This window comes from Salvia splendens, chromosome 22 (genome assembly GCF_004379255.2).
Source record: "Salvia splendens isolate huo1 chromosome 22, SspV2, whole genome shotgun sequence".
NCBI classification, from domain to species: Eukaryota; Viridiplantae; Streptophyta; class Magnoliopsida; order Lamiales; family Lamiaceae; genus Salvia; species Salvia splendens.
In genome coordinates this window covers 14,230,355-14,254,241 of record NC_056053.1, presented here as the reverse complement: position 1 = coordinate 14,254,241, position 23,887 = coordinate 14,230,355, and the positions used below count along the sequence as shown (strand labels likewise).

General features: G+C 37.3%; 2 protein-coding genes across 4 annotated transcripts; one reads left to right on the top strand and one right to left on the bottom strand.

Moving 5' to 3' along the window:
- The first annotated feature begins 429 nt into the window (after positions 1–429).
- On the top strand, positions 430–2,527 carry LOC121785758 (transcription factor bHLH123-like). 2 transcript variants are annotated; one of them, XM_042184184.1, is made up of 7 exons: positions 430–834; positions 949–1,330; positions 1,411–1,518; positions 1,622–1,687; positions 1,855–1,920; positions 2,023–2,073; positions 2,156–2,527. In XM_042184184.1, exons 1-7 carry the CDS (start codon positions 551–553, stop codon positions 2,306–2,308), a joined length of 1,110 nt encoding a protein of 369 aa, XP_042040118.1. In that variant the 5' UTR covers positions 430–550; the 3' UTR covers positions 2,309–2,527. The 2 variants fall into 2 exon arrangements, with proteins under 2 accessions (XP_042040118.1, XP_042040119.1); XM_042184185.1 differs by having other exon boundaries at positions 1,859–1,920; positions 2,156–2,251.
- Positions 2,528–17,278: 14,751 nt separating this feature from the next.
- LOC121787604 (probable NAD(P)H dehydrogenase (quinone) FQR1-like 1) lies at positions 17,279–19,931 on the bottom strand. Of its 2 annotated transcripts, none has more exons than XM_042186383.1 (4): positions 19,776–19,931; positions 18,429–18,522; positions 17,879–18,141; positions 17,279–17,712 (listed from the first exon to the last, which is right to left on the bottom strand). In XM_042186383.1, exons 1-4 carry the CDS (start codon positions 19,796–19,798, stop codon positions 17,478–17,480), a joined length of 615 nt encoding a protein of 204 aa, XP_042042317.1. In that variant the 5' UTR covers positions 19,799–19,931; the 3' UTR covers positions 17,279–17,477. The 2 variants fall into 2 exon arrangements, with proteins under 2 accessions (XP_042042317.1, XP_042042318.1); XM_042186384.1 differs by lacking the exon at positions 19,776–19,931 and adding an exon at positions 19,360–19,641.
- Positions 19,932–23,887: the final 3,956 nt, after the last annotated feature.

Genomic DNA, 23,887 nt, shown 5'->3' with positions numbered 1-23,887 from the left:
TTTAACTTTATACATTTATTTAATTTTAATGATCATCATTAATTTTATAAATAGCATTAAACTCAAAGGTTAACTTATTGCTTTTTAACTCCAAATAAATATGCAACGAGTAAATTGATTTGTTGATGATTCGTAAGTATAACACGATTCTATTTTACATATTTATAATTATTTTATTTGATATTTTCCTAGTCATTAGATGAATTTAATGTGTCGTATAAGGTTGAATCTGAATGGTAGACTAATGAATATTGTTAATTATGTTTATATGTGATTGGCTATGTGGGGAATTTGCTTTCAAGATGACCAATCCTTTCCCTTGTCAAATCACTAGAATAAAAAGTCAACCACAAATTCCACTATTAATTTCTCAAATTGACACTAGTATAAATACCATGATGCAAGCGTCCTTGTTTCATTTCTGTTTTAATAAAAATCATCCATAAAGTAAAAGCAGCCACATGAGTCTTCAAGCATAAGCGTCTCAACACTTATTTCGCCTTTTTCGGTTCGGATCGAAAAAAAAAAAATTAAAAATCCAAACTCAGCCATGGCAGACGATTTCCAGCTCGGAAACGGAAGCTGGTGGGATACATCAAGAAACCGATTCGAATCCGGCACCACCTCCCCGGCTTCCTCGTCGATTTCCACCACGCTTAATGCGATCGCAAGCTACGGATGGCCGACAGAGATGGTCGACACGAAATCATCCAGAGATGATGATCAATCATCTGCTGGCGGTGGAAGTGGTGGTGGTGTTTTATCTTCCCCCAATTTGCAAATGATGGGATTAGGCCTTTCCTCACAAAGCATGGATTGGAACCAAGCTTTATTGTAAGTCCTTCTAATTTAATATACTTATTTAATTTAAATCTGGTTTTGCTGGCTACGCCTGCATTTCTTTTTGTAACAAAAGAAACGTAAGTATTTAAATCTGGTTTCGCATAGAAATGAAAAAGGGGATAGCAGTTTCCGGTCGTTGCTCCAGCAAGATTTGAGCTCGAACACCCCCAATTTCCGCGGATTTTCGTTGGATCAACCGCAGTTTACTTCTCAGGCGAGCTCCAACGACAGCACCATCACGTCGCCCGCTTTTCAAGTGGACTCCTCCACCGCCTACAGCCTCTTGTTATCAGAAAATCAACCGCAACCTACCTACCAAAACCGACCCTTACCAAACTATCCATACACCCCGGCCGGAAATAGCAACCATTTGCATTTCACCAACAACACTCCCTTCTGGAACGCATCGGCCCCTCCATCCGAAGCCCGGTCGAGCTTTTTCCCGCCCTTACAAAATCAGATTCCCACTTTTGAGGCCAAACCAAAGGTGTATACACTTTATAAAATTAGGGTTTCTTTCCTTTATTTATTTATTTATTTTTTTTAATGTCCAATTTTGTGCATCAGAGCAAGGCGGGAGGGCGGGAATTAAGCACGTCGGCGAAGAAAAACAGCGCTGAGGCGACGAATAAAAGGGCGCGAAGTGAAACGCCGTCGCCTTTGCCGGCTTTCAAGGTATGGTTTGCTTTAGGAAAATATGAATGAATATGTGAGTTTTCAGCTTTTATTTTTCTTTATTGAGATGAGATTAATGATGAAGCTTTGTTTTCTGGATTAGGTGAGGAAAGAAAAGATGGGAGACAGAATAACGGCACTTCAACAATTGGTCTCACCTTTTGGAAAGGTGAACAAACTCTCTTCAATTTTCATCTCCATTCATTTCTTTCTGTTTTGTTAACAACATTAGTCTCATGATGTTGAGCTAAATCAAACAAAATTTTCCTCTTCTTTTCTTTTTATTTATTTATTTATTTATTTATTTATTTATTTTTCTTATAAAACAACTTTCAGACAGACACTGCTTCCGTACTCTCAGAAGCTATCGAATACATCAAATTTCTCCACGAACAAGTCAGTGTAAGTTTCGTTTCGTCCATCAGTCACTCACACATGAAAAAAATGGAGTTTTAAGTAATTTCTTGATAAATTTAAATATTTTCTTGTATAATATATGATCAGGCCTTAAGTGCACCCTACATGATAAATGGAGCTCCCATGCAAAATAAGCAGGTACATAAAATCTCCAATAAATTGGTAATTAATTATCATGTTCTTTCATGCTATAATTCAAAAATATCATTTATTATGGCAGAGTAATCCTGAAAAATTGAAGGATCTAGAAGGGGGCCGTCACGATCTAAGAAGCCGAGGGCTATGTCTAGTGCCCGTTTCGAGCACTTTTCCGGTGACGCACGAAACATCAGTCGATTTTTGGACCCCTACATTTGGCGGTACATTCAGATAAGCAAGCAGAAAATCATGAGACTCTAATCAAACTCCACTAATATCTAAGTAGGATGAGAGAGAGAAGCACATGCAGTGTTTCAAGTATATTTTTTGGCCATGGTTTGGGCCAAATTGATTAGTTTGCTAGCTAGGGAACAAATTGTACGCAGAATATATTAATTATATAGCCCTTGTAATAATTGAAGAATTATGATTAAAAAGAGTTGGTTAGAAATGAGTAGATGAATTTAAATTAATTCAAAAAATAGATTAGCTTGGTAGCTAGCTGATGGATTGGAGTATCAAAATTTTGTTGTTAGTAGCAAAAAATGAGCAGAAAAGGGGAAGGATAAAAATGTAAAGGAGCTTTTGGTGGGCTGGCAGTGTTAGCTTTAGTGTTAGTATTTAAATTCTAAAGAGAAATGAAAGGGAATAATTGAATTCCAGTAGAGATCATTTGATTGAAAATCTGGCTTTTGAATTGTTTATATGTTTGGAATAATATGTGAGTGGGAAGTCAGAAGGAATGTGTGGGGCATATGTGCAATGGCCACCCTCCTTTTTAGGGTTTATTATAATTTTTATAAATTATTATTTCAATAAGAATGGGCATGTTTGAGTAAGCTATCACTCCATAGCTTTGTGGTTTTTATCCAATAGTCACCTTCACCTACTTTCACTGGAAGGTGGAGGCTGCATATACACCTCCTGTTTTAAAAAATGATAGCATAATATACACATATGCTAATAATATATTCTCTCCGTCTCATTCAAGATGGTCACCTTTCCTTTTTTTTGTTTGTCCCAATCAAGATGGTCATTTTCTAATTTTGGAAATAACCTCCTCTCTCATCTCTCCTCATTAAAATATTCAACTACCTTTTTCTTCTCTACTTTATTTCATTTAACAACACTTCCTAAAATCTCGTGTCACTCAAGAATGTGGTCATCTTGAGTGGGACGGAGGGAGTAGTAATTTATCGTATCATGCTATAAGCTTAAGGTTCATCAGCAATAAACTAGTGATTTCATTTTAATTTGTCGCTCATTATATATATCAAGGATTAAAAAGAGTATGGTTAATGTACATGTAAATTATTTATTAAATATAGTTCTAATTATATCTTTTTTCGCTCAGCAAAATAAAAGAACTACTGATAATTTTAAGGGTATTGGTTCATAAAATCATAAACTTTGGTCAAATTTTGGTCTTTCCCATGAATTTTAAAATTGATGTAAAATATCATAAACTCTATATTTTCCAACTCAATTCAAATAAGATATTTTCAGCAAAAATCTTATTATACATGAGCAACCGTGAAATATTTATGATATTTTATATTATTTTTTTAAGATTTGACAAGTAAGATAAAAAGTTACTTAGAAAACCATGTTGATTTAGTAGCGTTGAGTAGGATAAAAAATGCCCAAAAAAGGTCGAATATGATCATTGACCTACCATGAGAAATAACAAACAAAATGTAAAGTTTATGATATTTTAGATCAATTTTAAAATTCGTACGAAATACCAAATTGTGGTCAATGCTGATGATTTTAGAGACCAATATCCCTATTTTTAATATATCTAGATCATGAAAAAAGATAAGTTTAGCACACTTCAAAACGAAAAAATTGGAAACTTATACATAAAAAGAATAAAATTTAAAATTAGTCCATTATATTTACTTAAAAAATTGTTCATACAAGATAAGTGTAATATCTTCTAGTTTAAAAACAATATTTTAATTCGTATTTAATGATTCGTCAAATAATGAACTGTCAACAATATTTTTATTGATAAATCGGTTGCATTTAAATTAAAAATTAAAAGGAGGAATGCCCATTCAGATATTTTTTTCTTTAATATCATGGTTTTCGAAATCATGTATTTCTTAGCTTTTATAATTTTAATCTAGTTAAAATATTGCTAACCGTTAATCTATTTTTTCCCGAATTTATAAATATGTATCAAAACATACTGATCAAAAACTATCACCGTTAATTTGTAGGATAAATAATATTCAAACACATACAAAAACCAATTTTAAAGTTTAATCATTTTAAAATAAATAATAAATTAAGAATTAAAAATATTATCTAGAGTCTAGACGACTGGCGAAGTAAAATGTCATTATAGCATAATATATAGTGGATAATATTCTTTTTCGTACTAATGTAACAGTACTTCCCACCAATTTGATTGGTACAAATTAGTGTGCAAGTCAAGTAAAACATATGTTTATTGATACCCCATTTAATTCAACGGCGGCAGCATCATTCATTCATCACATATGACTTGGAATACATTTTTGGTTACCATTTAACAACCTTATATAGTTACTCCATAAGTATCTTATTTAAAAATCATTTTTACTTTCTGAAAGTTCCGTTTCAGAATTCTGTAGTACTATCATGAATTCATGATACAAAAGTTATCATTTTACCTTTAATCATTACAAATTCTTTGTTTTCTCAATGTTAGATTATATAACTAGGAGTAATAAGATTAAATTATCTATACGTGTGTTTGAGAGACACTTATTCAAGGGAGGAGTAATGTTAAACCTAACAATATTTTCTTCTTTTTCTCATTTCCGGCAATAACAATACTCACCAACACAAAAGCATTACTTTCTTTTTTCCCATAAAATATAAATAATTTTCTTTCTGTCTATCTCACAAAAATATACTACTGCTTTTTTTGCACTACTTCCCAAAATTGCTACAATAATATTTTCACTAACATGGTTTATTTACAATAACTTTACAAAATAAACCCCACCCGCCTCAAAATAGTGGAATCATGTTTATTTTCGGACAGCCAAAAAAGTAATTGAGTTTTTTAGCAAAAAAAATATTTTGTCTCTTACTATTATATTTTTTCTCATCATTTTAATATTTAAATACTTTTATCAGTTTTTTAAATTTCGTGCTAAAAAAACTTACTTATTAATTACATATCTTGGAACTGAGAGATATCTACTCACAAATCACAATATAGAAAAGTGTAAAACGAGACTATTTCTCCAATGATCATACATACTACAAATACTACTCTTAACGTAAAATATTTTAAAACTCATACCCAAATCGTAAATTCCAACTTTATGGCACTAAAGAGGATGTATTAGTATAGCAATTGATATACATATATAGAGTAGATGCAATGATTCCTGCACATAGCCCTCATTCAAGTACCTGGTATTATAATTTGTTTAAAGATCATCTAGACATAATTGCTTTGCTTAGAAGCATAAACCAATACAAAAAGAAATCACAGATCCTCGCAATATTATTGAATAATATTATTATTCATGATTACCCTCATACTACAGCTCATCTTCTGACGCAATTAAATCTCTCTTCCTAATTATTAATCTTATATTCATATAATTAATATAATCTATTTACGAAATAATTAAAAGAATTAATTACTTTTATTGCTAGATGTGGTAGATATGTTTTACAAAGTGGAAAGATTTCTAGTGTCGTGAAGATACTATAACCTTATTTGTGCTGTTCCTTCTCCACAAAAGTTTATCCAAAACAAGCATAAATTCTTTTTCTTTATGTCATGTAATTAGTATCTCCTGTATCTACTTGCCATCTTAATAACTTTACTATAATTAATTGGATAGAAGCACTAATTAAGAGTTTATGTAATAGCTATATCCTAATTAACCCCAGATAATAATGATATGAAAAATGAATTTGCAGATTATTGAAAATAATTTACTCCCCCGTCCACGAAAAATAGGGCACTTTGTGAATGACACGGGTTTTAATGTAGAATTGGTAAAGCAAGAGATAAGGGAAAAAAGTAAGAGAGAAGGGAAAAAAGTGAAATATGACGTCCATATTATTAGTAAAAGAGAAGGGAAAAAGTAAGAGAGAAGTTGAAAACTTCCCTTTCTTTTCTTGAGATAAACATATCATTCATACGGCAGCAATGAATATAATTTGGTTGCTGTATTTAATTAATTCGATGATAGTCGCAGATATTTTGGTATTAGTAGGTTTGAGAAACTTCTGATTGGAGGTGTTCAATCAGGAATATGTGCAAATTCGATAACTGTGGCTAAGAAAAAGAGAGTTATTAACATTACAACCAGACTCAGTCATCTTCAGCCAAATATATTATATACACTCTACAGTCCACATTGGAAAGAGCTATTTTTATGGGTACGGGTTTTAAGAATTGGTTTGATTTTAAGAAGAAAACTGAGTAAAAAAAGTTGGTAAAAATGTGAATTTATTTTTATATAAAATATAAAATCTGCATACTAAAAAGACAAATATGAAAAAAAAGTAAATGAATATATATCTTAAAAATTACAAAATAAATCTTTAAATAGTTCATGTAGGAAGTATTATTCTCTATTTAAATTACGTACAGAAAGTATGGTTCATTTTTTTAAGATGACAAAGTTATGTCCAAAACAACAACCAGAATTAAAACATTACATAAAATAGATGATCTCATGCTTTCGTAAGATGACGCATTTTAATATGTAAGTTGGTGAACCAGAGTTTTTTCATAATGAAAAAAATAAAAATAAAAATAAAAATAAAAATAAATAAAACAAGAGTTTTAAGGTAAGGCCTTTGAAAGTTTAAATTTCTCAATATGTAAATAATCCCCCTATCTAGGGATGACCCAGGTTTTCGGTTTCGGTGGTTAATCACAATTGTAATCGTCGGTTATAATTCCGAACCGAAACTGTCACATTTTTCTTGAACCAAAACCGCCACATTCTGAACCGTGGGCTGGTTCAGGTTCCATATTTTACGAAACGAAACCGTCACCAATCCGCCGACTCTGGACGGTTCCGAACTACCGGTTAACTAGCGGTTTCACGGTTCCGATGATGTGTTCGAGGAGTTCAGCGTTTGGCTATCGCGGGTCAGCTTTTGCATGCGATTCTTAACCGAAATCGACGGTTAACCGCCAAAACCGATCGTTCAGCATAAAATTCGGTGATTTCACGGTTTGGCACGGGACACAAGGCTGCTAACACGCGTACTGTGGGATTGGATGGTTCATTGTGGCGGGTGCAGGTTTTGCAAGCGGTTTGTTGACCAAAACCGCCAGTTTTGGCCGATTTTTTTTCATTTTTTATTTTTAAAAACAGAATTTGAATTCAAATTTTCACCCCTGCCACTTTTATCTATAAATACCCCATCTATCCTCACTTACATTCACCCCATTCTTGTGTTTACAAGAAATTCTCTCTTCAATTTTCCAATTCCCTCTATTTGCCTCTTATTTCTTATTTGTGCAATTGTGCTTACATTTCAAATATTTCAAGTGTTACCCTTATATTACGCATTGCTATACTTGTTCTACAGTTCTATAAGTTGTCTTTCTCAATTTCTCAAAAACAAATAACTATTATTCCATAATCCATATTACTATATTATTTGTTACTATCAACTATCAAGATGTCTTCATCTCGAGAAGGTCGTGTTGATAAGGGAAAAGGAAAGTCCAAGAGGCCAAGTTGGAAATCCGTTATTGATGAGATTTCTCAAATGAACGTGAATATGCGACAGGTTAATATTTACTATTCCCCATGTCCCAATTTAAGAGTCCTAATTAGTTAGGGCACGGGTTTTAAGAAAAGTAAGTTGAATAAGTTAGTGGAATATGAGTCTCACTTATATATATATTACTTTATAATAAAATATGAGTGGAATAAGTTGGTGGAATGTGAGATCTATTTACCATTTATGGTAAAAGTGAAATAGGACTCTTAAGTTGGGACGGACGGAAATGGCAAAACAGGACTCTTAAGTTGCGACGGAGGGAGTATCTACTAATATATTACTACCTCCGTCCCACATTAAGTGTCATATTTAGTGTGGGCACAAATTTTTAGAAATATAAAAAAAGTGGGTTGAATAAGTTAGTGGACTATAGGTTCCACTTATATATATTAGTTTTATAATAAAATGTGAGTAGAATTGATTGATGGAATGTGGAGTCTACTTACCATTTATACTAAAAGTGAAATGTGACTCTTATTGTGGGACGGACCGAAATAGAAAAATGTGACACTTAATGTGGGACGGAGGTAGTATCAATCATGAATTATATTACATTATTGTTCATAATTTTATTTGATATTTATACTACAAATTTTGTTTTGTAGAACTGAGAAGAGCAAGATATGGTCAATGCTCTAGCTCTCTCCGCTCCTAATCCCGTGGATATGGTGGTGATGAGACTCATGTTGGTTTGGTAGTGGTGGTTGATAGGGCTCGTTACAAGCATGGCTTTGTAGGGTTTATTGCACTAACATGGCTGATAATGTGCGAAAAGAATGGTGAATTTGAGTGTGTAGGGGCTATAAAGTGTAAAAGTGGCAATTGTAGGATCGACTTGATCAACTCGATAAAGGAGTGAAAATTGGCCAGAAATGGAGCTAAGTTGATCAGTTGTTTACAAGCAGCGAAACTTGCCCAGCCGACAAGTTGATCAAGTGGAGTTTACCACATGGAGTGATGAGTCACAGCAGAGAGAAGAAAAAATTCTATCTCAAGGGCATAAATGTCAAGATAGGATGGGCTTAACCTAGGAATTTGGGCCCAACATCATCCTATAAATAGCAAGGAGAATGCATGCAAAAGATGAGTTCTTTTCCAGGTCCAGTATCACCTCAGTTACCACACAATCCTCTTTTACATTTTCAAGCATGGAGCACGGGAGCTAGGAGTCATTGGAGTTGCGATTCTACTTCAACCTTCCTCTTTTCTTTCTCATCAGGGAAGAAGAGACGCAGATCTGTCTAGGAAGCCTTCATAGTTTGTTTTTCTTTAAAACCCCGAGGGGTCGAAACAATTGTTGCTTAGTTTTCGTTCATGCTTTCTTCCGAATTTTAGTTGTTATTTTGTTTAGTCTCTACTCTGTTCCTTGTTGCTGATCGATCTTCTGAATTTGTGATTTGGAATTCTGTTTTGTTTGTTGAAGATCGTTTATGAATGGAGTTTTCAATGCAAGCGGTTTTGGATCTGTTGTTCTCTGTCGTGTTTCTTTGTTTAGCTTAGTTATGTTCTAATTTGGAAGTTAGCTCTGCGCAACTCAGTGATTGATGTTTAGATCTGAAGCTAGGATGAAGTATGTGATACATGTTGGGTTGGATTCGGTGATTTCGGAGTTAGATCTTGTTGAGATTACCTTGCTGCTCTGTTTTTTCGATTTCTCGTAGTTAGATCTAAGTTTCGTTTCGTTAACTTGCATGAGTTTAGGATAGATACCTTAGATTCATTTTCTCTTTGGTTAAATCACATGGATCTGTGTTTTGATTTGTTTGTTTCTCTCTTTAATGTCATATGCTCTACTTTCCTCAACCGTGATGTTTGTTTTTAGATGCTTAGCGAAGAAGAAGGTCATAGTTCGTTAGGATCGCAGTCCTTGTCACCTTTTCGTTGTTTGCAGCTTTTTGTAGTGCGCTTTTCTTTTAGTGGTCCCCGCTGTTATTTTGACGTGTGGTTTATATCTAAGTTGATCTGATGTCCCTGCTGTTTCATGTTGATAGTTTAGTTGATCAAGTTAGTTTATTGCTTGGGTAATTTTAGTTAACCCACTAGTAGTGAAGCATGGCAGCAGCCAACCCCCCAACATGTCTCATACACAACTCGACATGTCTTTGTCCCTGTGCGATTCGACCCTTACTTCCTTTTACTAGTCTATAGTATTGTGGGTTAAGGTATTGAATGCCCTAAGCCTCTCCGTTTGCATAACCAACGACTTGATCCCTTCATCATTGACTTGATCAGTTGAGCAGTATCGATATACAAAAAAATTATGTTGTGTGAACTGGAGTCATTAGGTTGAGAAAAACCTCTCGCGCATCCTTCAAATGGCACCGTTGTCGGGGATGGATGTCTCTTTTATGTGCATGTGTTTGAGATATTTGGTGTAAATAATTGATTTGTTTTGTTTATTTTCTTTTCTTTTACAGTTTATGTAACAGAGCCCGAATTTTGGACGCTGGAACAACACAGTGAACCGGAGAGACACAGAGGGTAACTAGAGGATAAGAGCAATAGCTAACCCCGTTGTCACTAGGTCTGGGTTGAACACAGGAGGGCCATCACATTGAAGCTCTGAAGGGGAGGAAGATACACTCCCGTTTGTCGAACAAAAAAAAGGGAGAAACTGAGCCAGAGGAAAAACCTGCTCCAACGGCGGATATAGAAGATAATGATCCCGAGATTGGATCCCTGAATGCCCACATAGACGGTGAGCCTTCTCAGGCCATAGTGGTGACCCCTACTCAGTCAGGGATCGAGATAAAGAACAATGTGCTGGCGGTCATGCCACATTTTTACGGGCGAAAAGTGGAGAACCCGTACACCTTCCTGCACGGATTCTGTAAGCTTTGTAGGATTCAGAAGCAACCAATGGGATCAAGCGAGGAAGATTACAGGCTGCGCGCTATTCCTTTCGCATTACAAGGTGAGGTTGACACTTGGTTCATGAGGCTGCCTCAGAGATCTATAAGGACCTGGTCGGAGTTCCGACAAATATTCTTGGATTACTTCTTTCCCTCCACAAAAACAAATGCCCCGAAGAAGGAGATTCAAGGAGCCCGATAGGACAATGAAGAAACTTTGAGTGAATACTAGGGAAGATACAAAGGACTGCTCGATGCATGCCCGAATAACCGTATGGTGGAAGCCGATGTTTACAACACTTTTTATGAAGGGTTAACCCCTGAGAGCAAGGATCTAATGAACTCTTCGAGTGGTGGTGACTTCTCTAAACTGAAGGTGAGTGAGACCAAAAGAGTGCTGGATAGATTGATCAATGCCAAGAGGGTATATGATAATCCACGTACCACAATCTTGAGGCGGGTGCCAGTTAATACCCATGCAGACATAGCCGATGGAGAAACAAAATCAGCCTGTCCCACGGGAGAAAGTGAAAGTTGTAGTAAGCCAGGAAGGGATGTATCCCAGCTACGGACCTCAGGGAGACCCTGATCCGCAAGCTTAGGTGAGTGTTGTTGGGCATTGGAGTCCTAATGGGAACTGGATTCCCGGGAAACAGAGAGAAGCTCCATGGAGAGAACGCCAAAATTTCAGATGGTCTGGTTAGAACCAGAGTCAGCACCACTACCAGTCAGCACGTATCAACAACCACCTGCGATCACTTATCAGCAACCACCATCCATAACTTATCAACATCCGCCGGCAATCAGTTATCCACAGCAGCATGAGGGGCAACCCCAATGGCAGAATCGGAACCACGAAGGGCAGAACAACTGGAACAAGAATAGGGGACAGAGGATTCAGCTCACTGGCAGAACAGGAATCAGAACAATCAAATGGTCTCCTATGTTCCACCGCATTAGAGAGGCAACCAAAATCAGAATTCAAATGCCCTCTCGCAGCAACAGGGAAGTCAAGGACCACAGGGAAATTTCCATCATGGGTCAGGATCCTCTTCCAGTAATCAGCCGGGAGCAACCCCTAGCCAGCCGACAGCCAAGCAACCCAAAGGAACAGAGGAGCTGATTGCAGATTTGCTAAACTCTCAGCAGCATATCCAAGGAAACATGCAGGCTAACAATGATGTGGTACACAGGCTACAAGATGCTCAGCTAGAACGCAAGGCTGCCCTGGACATGCTCACCAAACAAATCTCACAAATGGAAACTACACTGAATGAGATACGCGGGCATAATGGTCACCTTCCCGCCACTGTCAAGATGCCGGACAGAGCCAACATTAGCAAGATTACTCTGAGGTTGGGGAAGGACTATGCTGAACCCTTGGGAGAAACAGACGAAGGAAGTGAGATGTTGACCTGAGGGCAGACTGGAACAGAGGCCTCCTTTGACAAAGGAAAGGGGTTGTTGCCTCATTTTATCAACCCGGTACTTCCTGATGAGGAACCTGAAGAGTTGTACGAAGAGAAAAGAAGGCAGGAGGGGGAGGACTAGAGGTGCCCACGGTTCCGAAACCGGTGGTTACGGTTCGGAACCACCGGTTCCGGTTTTGGAAATTGTCGAACCGAAACAGAACCGCGAGGGTGTTTCGCGGTTACGGTTCCAAAACCACCGGTTTCGGTTTCGGTTTCGGTTTCGGTTCCGAACCGGCTGTTTTTTACGGTTTTTCACGGTTCCAAACCGTCGTTTTTTTGCATAGCTAACGACTGGATGGTTGTTTACTTGATCCCTTCAGCATTGACTTGATCAGTTGAGCAGTATCGACATACAAAAAAAATTCTGTTGTGTGAACTAGAGTCATTAGGTTGAGGGAAACCTCTCGCGCATCATTCAGTGGTTCCGATTCCAGCGCCCATTTTCAACAACTAATCCCAACCACGGTGAATCTTGATGACGATGATGAGGAGGAAGAGGAAGAAGAACAACAACAAGAAATGCCACCACAAAGGTCGTGGGTGTGATTGTGTTCGTGGTCATGGTCGTGGACAACCTACCAAACCAAGTGAAAGGGTTTTAATCTCTGACATCATGGTCAAACATTTCAAGAAGGTACGAGATACTACGAACCAAACAGTTTTAACTATTACGAAAATGTATACATGTTACGAAAGGGTGGGGGATATGGTACATTTACCCGTCACATGGAGAAATCACATCCGATCGAGTTTGGTATCACTCCAACCCAAACTCAACTCAACTTTCAACACAGAGTCGGGACGGGTTCATCCCAAACATCATGTATGCGTAGCACTACTCTTTTAAACTATGATCACAAAAGTTCTCTTAATGTGATATCTAGATTTGTTATGATGAAACAATTTTCTTTCTATGCTTTTGATAATGATGAGTTTGAAATGAATATGCGACAACTTTATAATGCTACTGCAAACAAATTGAGTCAAACTTCTACGACTTGAGCTGTTATTCGACAATGCTTGGAAAAGAAGGTGCAATTAGGTACATTTATTGTTAACTTGAGGCATAAAGTTTCAATATCCTATGATTTGTGGACTGGTTTTTGCAAAATTTCATATATGGGCATCACTGTGTATTTCGTTTATCATAATTGGACTTTGAACAAGCGTTTCATTGCATTTAGGAAATTTCCCGCACCACAAACAACACATGCAATTGCTCAATTGATCATTCAATTTTTGAATGAATTTTAGTTGATCAGTAAAAAAATTTCTGTTTGTTTTGTTAATGCAAGCGCTAACACTTCTAGTTTAGATGAATTAATCACTGCATGTTCTCCTATTATTGATGGAAAATATTTTCATGTGCAATGTATTTCTCATTGAATTTATGTGTTCAAGGTGCGTTCAATTTGTGCCAAAAATGTGTTAATCCTATTAGAATTGTTGTTAAGTTGATTCAAAACAAAGCTCCTATTAGTAGAGCTTGGAAGAAATATTTCCATAGCAAGCAGTACACCATTTTTGGTTTTGGTTTGGATGTTTCTCGTTGGAACTGAACGTACGATATGTTGGAGTCGATATTGAACCACACTGAATATTTATGTGATTTTTTTAGAACTTGCCCTCATGCTCCTTATTTACTTTTGATACCCTCTTGTTGGGAACACAATGTGAATTTGTTCTGATTATCCTACTTATGTGCGTGTTTTAGAGCATTGCATGTATGTGACAATTAGTTTTAAGACCTATGTGAAAAATACTCAATTCTTAGAATTGAAGGCTATTTTATTTTATATGATCGAAAAATGGCTGAAATATTTCACACGTATTCCAAATGTGTTTTTTATTGCAAAATGCTTGGATCCAAAGTGGAAGTTGCATGATGTTCAAAATTTTAGATATGTTCTTTGGTTGTTTGCACGATTTGGATTTTTCTCAACTTCGAGATTTAAGTTTTGACAAGAGAAGGCTTCGAACTAAATCTTCCGAATGTTGAAGAAATCAAATTAAGGTTATATAGTGCACTTCGTGTTCTCTACTCGGAATATGAAATGCGGTATAACAACACTCACCTGGTACCCCCCTCCTAGTCCTTCTACATTTGATTTTGGTAGTGGTGGGAACTATAGCAACATCATGGTTGCAAGATATATACGGTACTACAACCATTAGAGCTACTAGTGACTTAGATATATACTTGGAATCACGCTCTATTTTTCAAGAAACAGGTCCTTCAAATCAACAAATCAATGTCCTTGATTGGCGGTCAACACATGAAAAAGAGATTCCGATACTCTCAATAATGGCTAAGAAGATTTTTGTCGTTCCCACTTCCACGGTCGCTGTTGAGCAAGCTTTTGGTGTTGGAGGCAAGAGAACTACGTGGGCTTTGATTCCTCGATAAAATTGTGGATATGTAAGCAACTCAATTTAAATTTGAAATCTAACTTTAAAAATTTAAGTTGAGCTCAAGCTCTTTTCAATTTTTTTCTTTTCCCTCCCATTTCATTTTTTTAACCTTCCGACTACACTTGTAATTGTAATGTAAATTATATTGTAGAGGTTTGATTGCTAGGCAATATATTTAAGAGCATCCACAATATAAATAGCTCAGCCATAGCCCAGCCACAAACTCCTCCTGCCACATCAGCAGCACTAAAAACTCCTCCTGCCACATCATCAGGACAAGCAACCGGACAAGCAATAGCCCAGCCATAGCCTAGCCACAATAAACAAAATTATAAAAACAAATATTTAACAATCACACAAAATACGGAATTAAATTTACGACACAGATACGGGAAAACTCAATAATAATATTAAAATTTTAAAAAGTACATTAATTAAAAAAAAGTACATTAATCTAAAAAAAACTCCTTCGCCACACACGAGCCCCCTGCCTCCGCCTCACTCCTCGCCGTCGTCGCCGTTGTCGCCGCTATCCGGTGTTGGATATTTTAGTGTAATTGGATTAACTTGATTGATCAATATGATCATAATGAGACATCAAATAAGTTGGAAGTGTGGAGTGCACACTTGTTTGAATTCGTTATGATTGGACGGGGGTTCGGGGGCAGCGCCCCCTAGAGCGGGGTCCAAGGGGCGGCAACCCCAGGCTGGCCGATACAGAAATCTTCATCCGGAAATATAATTTCCGATAATTGAAGGACCAAATTACAATATTTAAAACCCGCCAAAATGAAATAAAAAAATAAAAAATAAATAAAAAATTGGCTGGCCGATCGCTCGCCGATCGGGAGCCTGCAATGGCGGCCAGCCGATCGACGAGGGCTTGCCGTTTTTCTCGCCGATTTGCCGCTCGCCAGCTGCAATGGTTCGGCGAGCGGACCGGCCAGCGCCGGGAATCGGATAGCCGGTCCGCTCGCCGCCATTATGGATGCTCTAAGCGCCTCCAATGAGCGACTATGACATGGATGCCACGTCACTAGTTTATTTCATTAATTCTTTATTTTTTCTGGTTTTAAATAGCTGTCTAGTTTCTCTTAAAGCGAGCATTAATTTTTACATCTTCAATAAGGCTTCATCTTCTCGCCTCCATTATCATTTATCACAATCTGAGAGCTCTTGCTTCTGGATTTATTTTGCCCCAGTTTTAATGAGTTTTATGGAACTAATGTTTTCACCATTAATGGAGATTTTCAACTCCTTCCTAAAATTTCGTGAGCCAAATAATTTCTGGAACAATACATTTGAAGTTGTTTTAAAATCATTTTTTCCATTTCATAATTAAAATGAGATTTTTCAATCAATCACAATAGTAGTTCTTCATTCTTTCTAAACTAATGAAGAGATATTGTTTTTAAGGTACGCAGAAATAAGAGAATTTGCAGAGAAGAGAGGTAAAGTTTGGAAAAGAATATGGAAAAAAAATTCACAGTGTGTTTTGAAATTAATTGTTTTGCATAGAAGAATGAAAATCTCATTTAGCATTAATGTTTTTTGAAATTCTCTACAAGAATTGAAATGGTGATGCTGGTTGTAGATGAGAACGAACGAAGGAAATTAACTACTCCGTAATTAAGTATGAAGTGACTGCGCCTCGGTATCTGAAGGCGCTGCTTAGGATGGACCAGCTGGGATATCCTAACTTTCGTTTCCGACGTAGAGATGTGGGTTGATCCAGCGTCCTTGGTGGCTGGTTTTGATAATTTTTCGTTTTTCCCTCGTATATATAATCAGTTTCTTTCCACTTGATAGTACGGATGATTTCGACTTGTGGGACCTCTATTTGGCTTGTTCATGTTCTTGTTTAGATCCTAGTTACTTTTGGGCTAAAATCATACTGTTAGAACATTTTATTTTGATTCTATTTACGGGTTGGAGGTCTGCCTAAACCTCCCGCCCACAAAGGGCGTTTTTGTTAAAAAAAAAAATTAAGTATGAAGTGAGAAGGAGAGAGAATATTAAAAGAAATAAATGAAGATAAAATTTGATTACAGCCACATCAGCAATCGCGTTAATAACGCTCACTAGAGGCCTCTGCAGATCAAACCTCTCGCGCGTTGTAATTTATATATGTAAATTACGTCATTGTAATTTGTATATGTAAATTGTAATGTACTATGTACCTGGTCTGTTACAACTCTAATTTAATGAAATTGATTTTATTTTCACTTTACTCGTCTTACTTCAATTTAAATTATTCATCGTCTTGTTCCAATTTATTTTATAAGTTCAAAATTTTTAAAAAACTACGAAAACCGCAAAACTGCCAAAACCGAACCGAAGCCACCAAAACCGTCTGAAAATCTCTGGTTTGGAACCGAAACCGAAACCGGAAGTTTTTTAACCAAAACCGTAACCACGAAACACCCTCGCGGTTCGATTCCGGTTCCAAAAATTTCAAAACCGGAACCGACGGTTTTGAACCATAACCGCTGGTTCCGAAACCCTGGGCACCTCTAAATAAACACTTTTTCTTTTGTTTGTTCCAACAAGATGTCCATTACTAAAAATAAAAAAATATAAATATATATTTTTACTTTATTCTCTCTCCATTTGCACAAAATAACACTATAAAATTTCATGTCATTCAAAAAAGCGGTCATTTTTCTTAGGAAGAAGAGAAAAGTTGGGGAAAGGGTCCACCGAACAAATTATAAGCATTACTGGATAACATAATTTCAGGAAACAATATTTTTTAACATATAAATGCCACTTCAGATATAAGGTAGGCAAAGTTATGACATCGGGACAGATACTGTATTAAGCAGAACAAGAAATACAGTGACATCTCAGCAAATAAAGATGTAGAATCTTGGAAAAATAAGAAAATTATGATCTGGAATAGAGATTAGGCAGCTCCTCCCTTCAGTTTCATGGCAATTGTGGCAATGTATTTCCCTTGATGAAAAGCCTGCTGCAATTCAAGCTCGGACGGGCTCCTTGAACCATCACCGGCATAAGTCCCAGCTCCATAGGGGCTTCCACCTTTAACCTTCTCCATTTCGAACATGCCAGCTCCAAACGTATACCCGATCGGCACAAAGATCATGCCATGGTGAACAAGCTGAGTGATAGCAGTCAATCTGCAAATAATAAACTGTCAAAATTATCTAGTAAACCATGGCTATATATGAGTTAACTCTCATACGAGGAAAAATTCATAAGAGAGTTTGTTGATCATGAGCAGTTGGAGATACGGATAACACGTAAGGTCTTGTAAAGTTATAATGTGATTGTGGGTGGACATACGCTGTAGTCTCCTGGCCACCGCCTTGAGATCCAGTGCTGTAGAAGATCCCGGCAGGCTTGCCAGCGAGCTGTTGTGTTCTCCATAGGCCTCCAGTAGCGTCAAAAAACGCTTTGAATTGTGCAGCCATCATGCCAAACCTTGTAGGGAAGCCGAATATGAAGCCATCAGCCTCAGAGAGCTGATTAGGGGTGATAATGGGCACATCACTCTTTGGAGGCACGCTCATTTTCGTCAGAACATCATCAGATAGTGTTTCGGGAACCTATAGCATAGTTACACAAACTGTTAAATTCTTCCAATATAAATAGCCACGTAAATCATTTCTAATCAAACAATTCTTTCATATTCAAACCCAAGGGAGGAAAGAATTGGTGATACCCTAGTTTACCCCGCAAAATTAGATCCACAACTTGCCAAATAAAGATTTTGATATTTTTATTCATGATACAGCACTTCATATTTAGTAGATTATATTGACATGAATCAAATTTTAAAATCAATGTCAGATGTGCTCACAGCTTGCAGAGAATGCGGAAAGAAAGTTGTTACCTGCCATAACTGGGCTTCTACTCCTTCAACAGATGCAGCTCCTTTCTTTATCTCTTCAGCGAGTTTCTCCACATGTCCATACATAGAATAGTACCTGTAGGTTTCGTTCGGTAAGCATGACTCATTATCTTATGACTATCCATCTGGGATTAAGTTGTGAGACTCAATCACATGAACCAAACATAATACATATTTAATCAAGGCTATAATCTTGCAAACCACACAGTCCGGTAATGGATGAAAGCAATATCATCAATATCATGCATCATAATAACAGAAGAAACTTCAAGATTTTCAGAATAACAATAGATGTACACCAGAATCATGAGAATTTCTACTAATATTCGTTAGTTCAAGCATCCAATATTACAGAAATACATAGGTTTATGGAACTTGAATCCATAACAAATTAATACTCCATTGGATCGAAGCAACCGACCAGTTTTTATTTCAAGTCAGGGACAATGAAGGGTGTGTATTTCGGGCTGTAATAGATCACCGCTAATTCTCACCCCACTCTTGCAATGATAAATAACAATGAAATAAAATATGTATGCAATAACCACTAATGTTGTTCAAGCATAAGTCAACTTTCACTAAAAATTTTCAATTTTAACATCTTACTAAGAACAAAAATACTTCGGTACAATGAATACTGAAATAAGGACTAAGTTATTTAGATTTACACAGATGATATTCCACACCAATTAGATATTTTTCAAAGTTTCGAGGAGATCACATCATATTCTTCAAAATTCAGAGTTGCAAAAGAATGAACTTCCACAAATTCAGAGGTCTAGACATAATTTTCTCAAGTAGATGTTCATTTTCAGGCTTTCACCAAGTTCTATGAACAGAAGAAAACTCATCAAATTAAGCAATAATTAACTTGCAAACATGAAACTATTCAGAACAATCCAAGCTAATCTACCATTAACTTCAATGGATAGATTAATTTTGACTTGTCTGACCATCCTTCTCTTTCCTCAATCCTATGATTTATCACTCCAATTAAACCCCCCCTTGGGCAAAACGAACTATTTTGAACGATTTGCACACTAAATCGTAGCTAATACATAGTTTTACAGACTGATCATTCCAAAAATTACAAGGCTTGCAAAATCAAGAAACACGAATCAAGAATCATCACCAAAAATTACAGAATTCAAACAGGAAAAAACGACCCAAGTTATTGAAATATAAAAAAATAAACCCCAACAGCTGAATTACAATTTTGCTTAGGAAACCAGAAAATAAACTCAACAGAAACCGAAAAACAGTACAATCTTGACTGGTCAAAATTAGATACAAGTATGAAATCATCGCCAATTTAAAAACGGAACTCACACAATGTAAACTTTGGTCGCCATTGATGATGCAAATTCTCGAGCTTTTCCTCTGCCAAGAATTGACGACAATATGTTCGACAAAATGAGAATGTGAGCTTTCAAATTTGTCGCCCAATTTAAAGTGCCGAAACAAAAATTAGTTAGCAATCATCACTCCGATGGAGTAAATGTTAAATAAAATGTCATAAAATTATTTAAATCTTAAATTAATACTCTCTCCGTCCTGCACTACTCGCACTTATTTCCTTTTTGGACGTCCCGAGTTACTTGCACTCTTTTCATTTTTAGTAAAAAAATTCACCTACAGCCGTCATTTTTGACTTTCCTATACACTCATTCCTTAATCTCCGTACCGAAAAGAAAAGGAGCGAGTAGCCCGGGACGGAGGGAGTATTATAAAAATTATAAGGAATAGTGTATAAAATGGATTTATCTGGAAAAGTCTACATTCAGGTGGCGATATAATCATGATGATTTTTATCATAAATAGATGCAATTTATTGAGATCAATTAATCGTGTTCGATATGACACGTGTCGTCCGAAATGGGATTAGTGTGTTAATTTAATTTTTAAATTTTTTTATACCTTTTTCTTTTTTTATTTTGTGGTGGGAATGGATTAAGAGCATCCACAACCGTGCTCTTGCCAGCGGCACGGTGTTGGGCCCGGGCGGTACTATTCATGTCTGCTCTCTGGCAAGAGCACAACAACCACAACTGTGCTCTTCCGCAAGGACGAGCACAATTAATTTAAAATTTAATTAAACAATAACATTTCCATAATATTAAAATTCATTTAAAAACCACAATAAATATTACAAATGACAAATAAAATTAAACATTACATAATTAAAATCCTAAAAATGAAAAATTACATAATTAAAATCCTAAAAATTAAAAATTACATAATTAAAATCCTAAAAATTAAAAAAACCACTACTAGTTGCCGAATTTCGCCCACATGTGGTTGATTAGGTCTTCTTGTAGTTGATTGTGGATTCGAGTATCGCGCATTGTGTGTCTTGTCTCGATCCTCTAGCCAACCGTCGTATGCTCGCCTCGGCGTGGGGGAGACCTCGCTGTTGAGCTTCCGGCTTCGTCCTCGTCGTAGAAGCTAGCCGCCCTCGGCCCTTCGTCGGCTATAATCATGTTGTGTAATATAATACACGTGAACATGATGTCGGCGATATTATTCACGTACCACAGCCGAGCCGGGGCCTTCACAATGTTGAATCGAGCTTGAAGGACCCCGAAGGCTCTTTCGACGTCCTTCCGCGCTGACTCTTTCGGGTCGTGCGGGTTGTGGAGCGTCTTCACGAACGTCGACCACCTTGGGTAGATACCATCGGCGAGATAGTAACCCATGCGGTATATATTTCCGTTGATGGTGAAGTCGATCGCCGGTGCTACACCATTCATCACATCATTGAAGAGTGGTGAAGAATAGAGCACGTTCAAGTCGTTGTTGGATCCGGCAACGCCGAAATATGAGCCTTTCGTGGGCTCCCTCCCGGTCACGATGGATGTAGCGGCGATTTGATCTAGTGCGTTGAGGAGGATGAGCGGGGGTATTCGCCGCGACATATGCTTCGTAAGCGGCACGATGTTGTTCGTAGTATTCTTGTTCTTCGCGCTCCGCTTCCGCCATGAGATGAGTGAAATCCATTTGATGTTTTGAGTGAATGTTGAATGTGTTGATAGTTTGTATAAGAATTATAAATGAGAGATGAATGAGAGATGAATTGATGTGATAAATGAGTGATGAATGTGTGTATTTATAGATGATTTTGGGGAAAAAAAATAAAAAAAATCAAAAAAATTCAGAAAAAAACGGGAAAAAAACGGCCATATTTTTGGGATTTGGAAAATATTTTTTTTTATTTTTTAGCATTATTTATAATTAAATACCGATTTTTTTAAAAAAAATAAAAAATGTTTAAACACAACGGCTATGCCGTTGACGAATGGGAGCGCGCCACGTGTGCGTCCGCTGGCACGGACGTGCTCGATACATCGAGCAGCGCCGTGCCAGCGGCGCGGACGGCGGTGGCGACGGACGCCACCGCTGCGCATGCTCTAATGTTGAAGCCTGTGGACTTGAATGATGATGGTTTGTTTCACGCTATCATCATGTTGGCTTGCTTTGTATAATTTATTTTTATGTTTTCTGTTGTTTATTTAGTTATGTCTAGCTTATAAATTCAAATTCAAAAAGCTCGTGTCTCTAGATAATATATAGCGTTCAGTATATAATAGAGAGTTGCAATCCTATTCTTTGTGTTCGATATCCCGGTACTGAGCTTTAGTTATACTAGATCTACCTTGTATACTTGCAAGTATTTTTAGTGCTAACAAATAGTGTAACCGTACTTAATATATATTGAAATCGCCAGTTTTTCGGTATACTGTAAAAGTGCGGTATACCACAATAAAGGTAAGGTAACGGTATTAAAAGCTAACCATACCGAATTTTCGGTAATACGGCGTATACCGAAAAATTCGGTATTGTATGGTAAGATTTTGTCATACCGCAGTTTTTGGTATGGTATGAGGTATGACGTTCTCGGCATGGTATACTGTACCGACCCACCCCTAGATACAATATGAAAAGTAAATATAGTTATACTAAGTCTATTTTTGAGCACAATGATATGATAAAATTACTACTCCACCTGTCCTATAAAATTAAGAGCATCCACAATGGAGGCGAGAGGACCGGCTAGCCGATCCCCGGCGCTAGCCGGTCCGCTCGCCGAACCATTGTAACCGGCTAGCCGAATTTCGGCGGAAAAATCGGCGAGCGCACGCCAATTTCCGAGCGCTGGCCGATGCGCTCGCCGATTCGCTGGCCGCCATTGCAGGCTCCGGATCGGCTAGTGATCAGCGAGCGGATTTTTTTTTCGAAACACTATATATACGCGATTTGCATGTCATTTTTATTTGCACCGCTTGTTTTAACGAGTATTCTCTCTATCTTAATTTCTGTACAAGAGCAACAACGCGAAATGAGTAGCGCGGGTGGTAGTAGTGGTGGTAGTGGTAGGGATGCTGAGGAGTACGAACGGCGAATGAACGAAGCGTTGGAGGCATATACGCCCCGTGAGATAGACCGGCTGTTACAGAGGGCCTTGCAGCAGGCGGTACCTCGACCTCGACCCGTTGTCCACCGCCGAGCAGTGATTGAGCGGGATCACGTAGCTGCACATCAGCGGCTATATGAAGACTACTTCGCACCGGAGCCGCAGTTTAACGCCATCCTTTTCAGGCGACGTTTTAGGATGAGCAGGGCCCTGTTTATGCGTATTGTTGAGGCTTTGAAGCGTCGATATCTGTATTTTCGCTTCAGGCACGATGCGGCTGGCTAGTTGAAGGTGAAGGTGTACAACTGACTAGGTGGCCGAACGACGATAATGAAGCAGGTCCAAGCCACGGCTTGGCCGCCCTCAACGTACGAAGCGGGGTACCTCACGATGAAGCTGGCCGCCTCCAAGCACATGCCGACCTGCGCCAAGTGAATGCTCATATTCGACTACAAAAGGATTTAATTGAAGAGTTGTGGACGCGGAGGACTGCACGTCGTTAGTTTTTTTTTAATTATGTAATTTTTTAATGTACCTTCTTTTTTTTAAATTAATGTAATTTTTTTAATTAGTGTACTTTTTAATTTTAATAATATAATTGAATTTTCCCGTTTCTGTGTCGTAAATTTAATTCCGTATTTTGTGTGATTGTTAATTATTTGTTTTATATAATTTTGAGTGATGTTGCTAGGCTATTGCTAGGCTATTGCTGGGCTATTTGCTTGTTTTGATGATGTGGCAGGAGGATTTTTAGTGCTGATGATGTGGCAAGAGGAGTTTGTGGCTAGGCTATGGCTGGGCTATGGCTGTGCTATTCTTATTGTGGATGCTCTAAGAAACATCTCTCATTCTGGGTCATCCCATAAATATCTCCTATTTTTGATAAATTCTTTCTTTCTAATAAGGTGGATCCCGTTTTTCACTAATAATATATGATTACTTTTTCTTTCTATCTGTCTTACTTTATCAATCGTACATTAATTTATGTGTCAAGCCAAATGACCATATTTTTATTGTCACTAAAATTAGA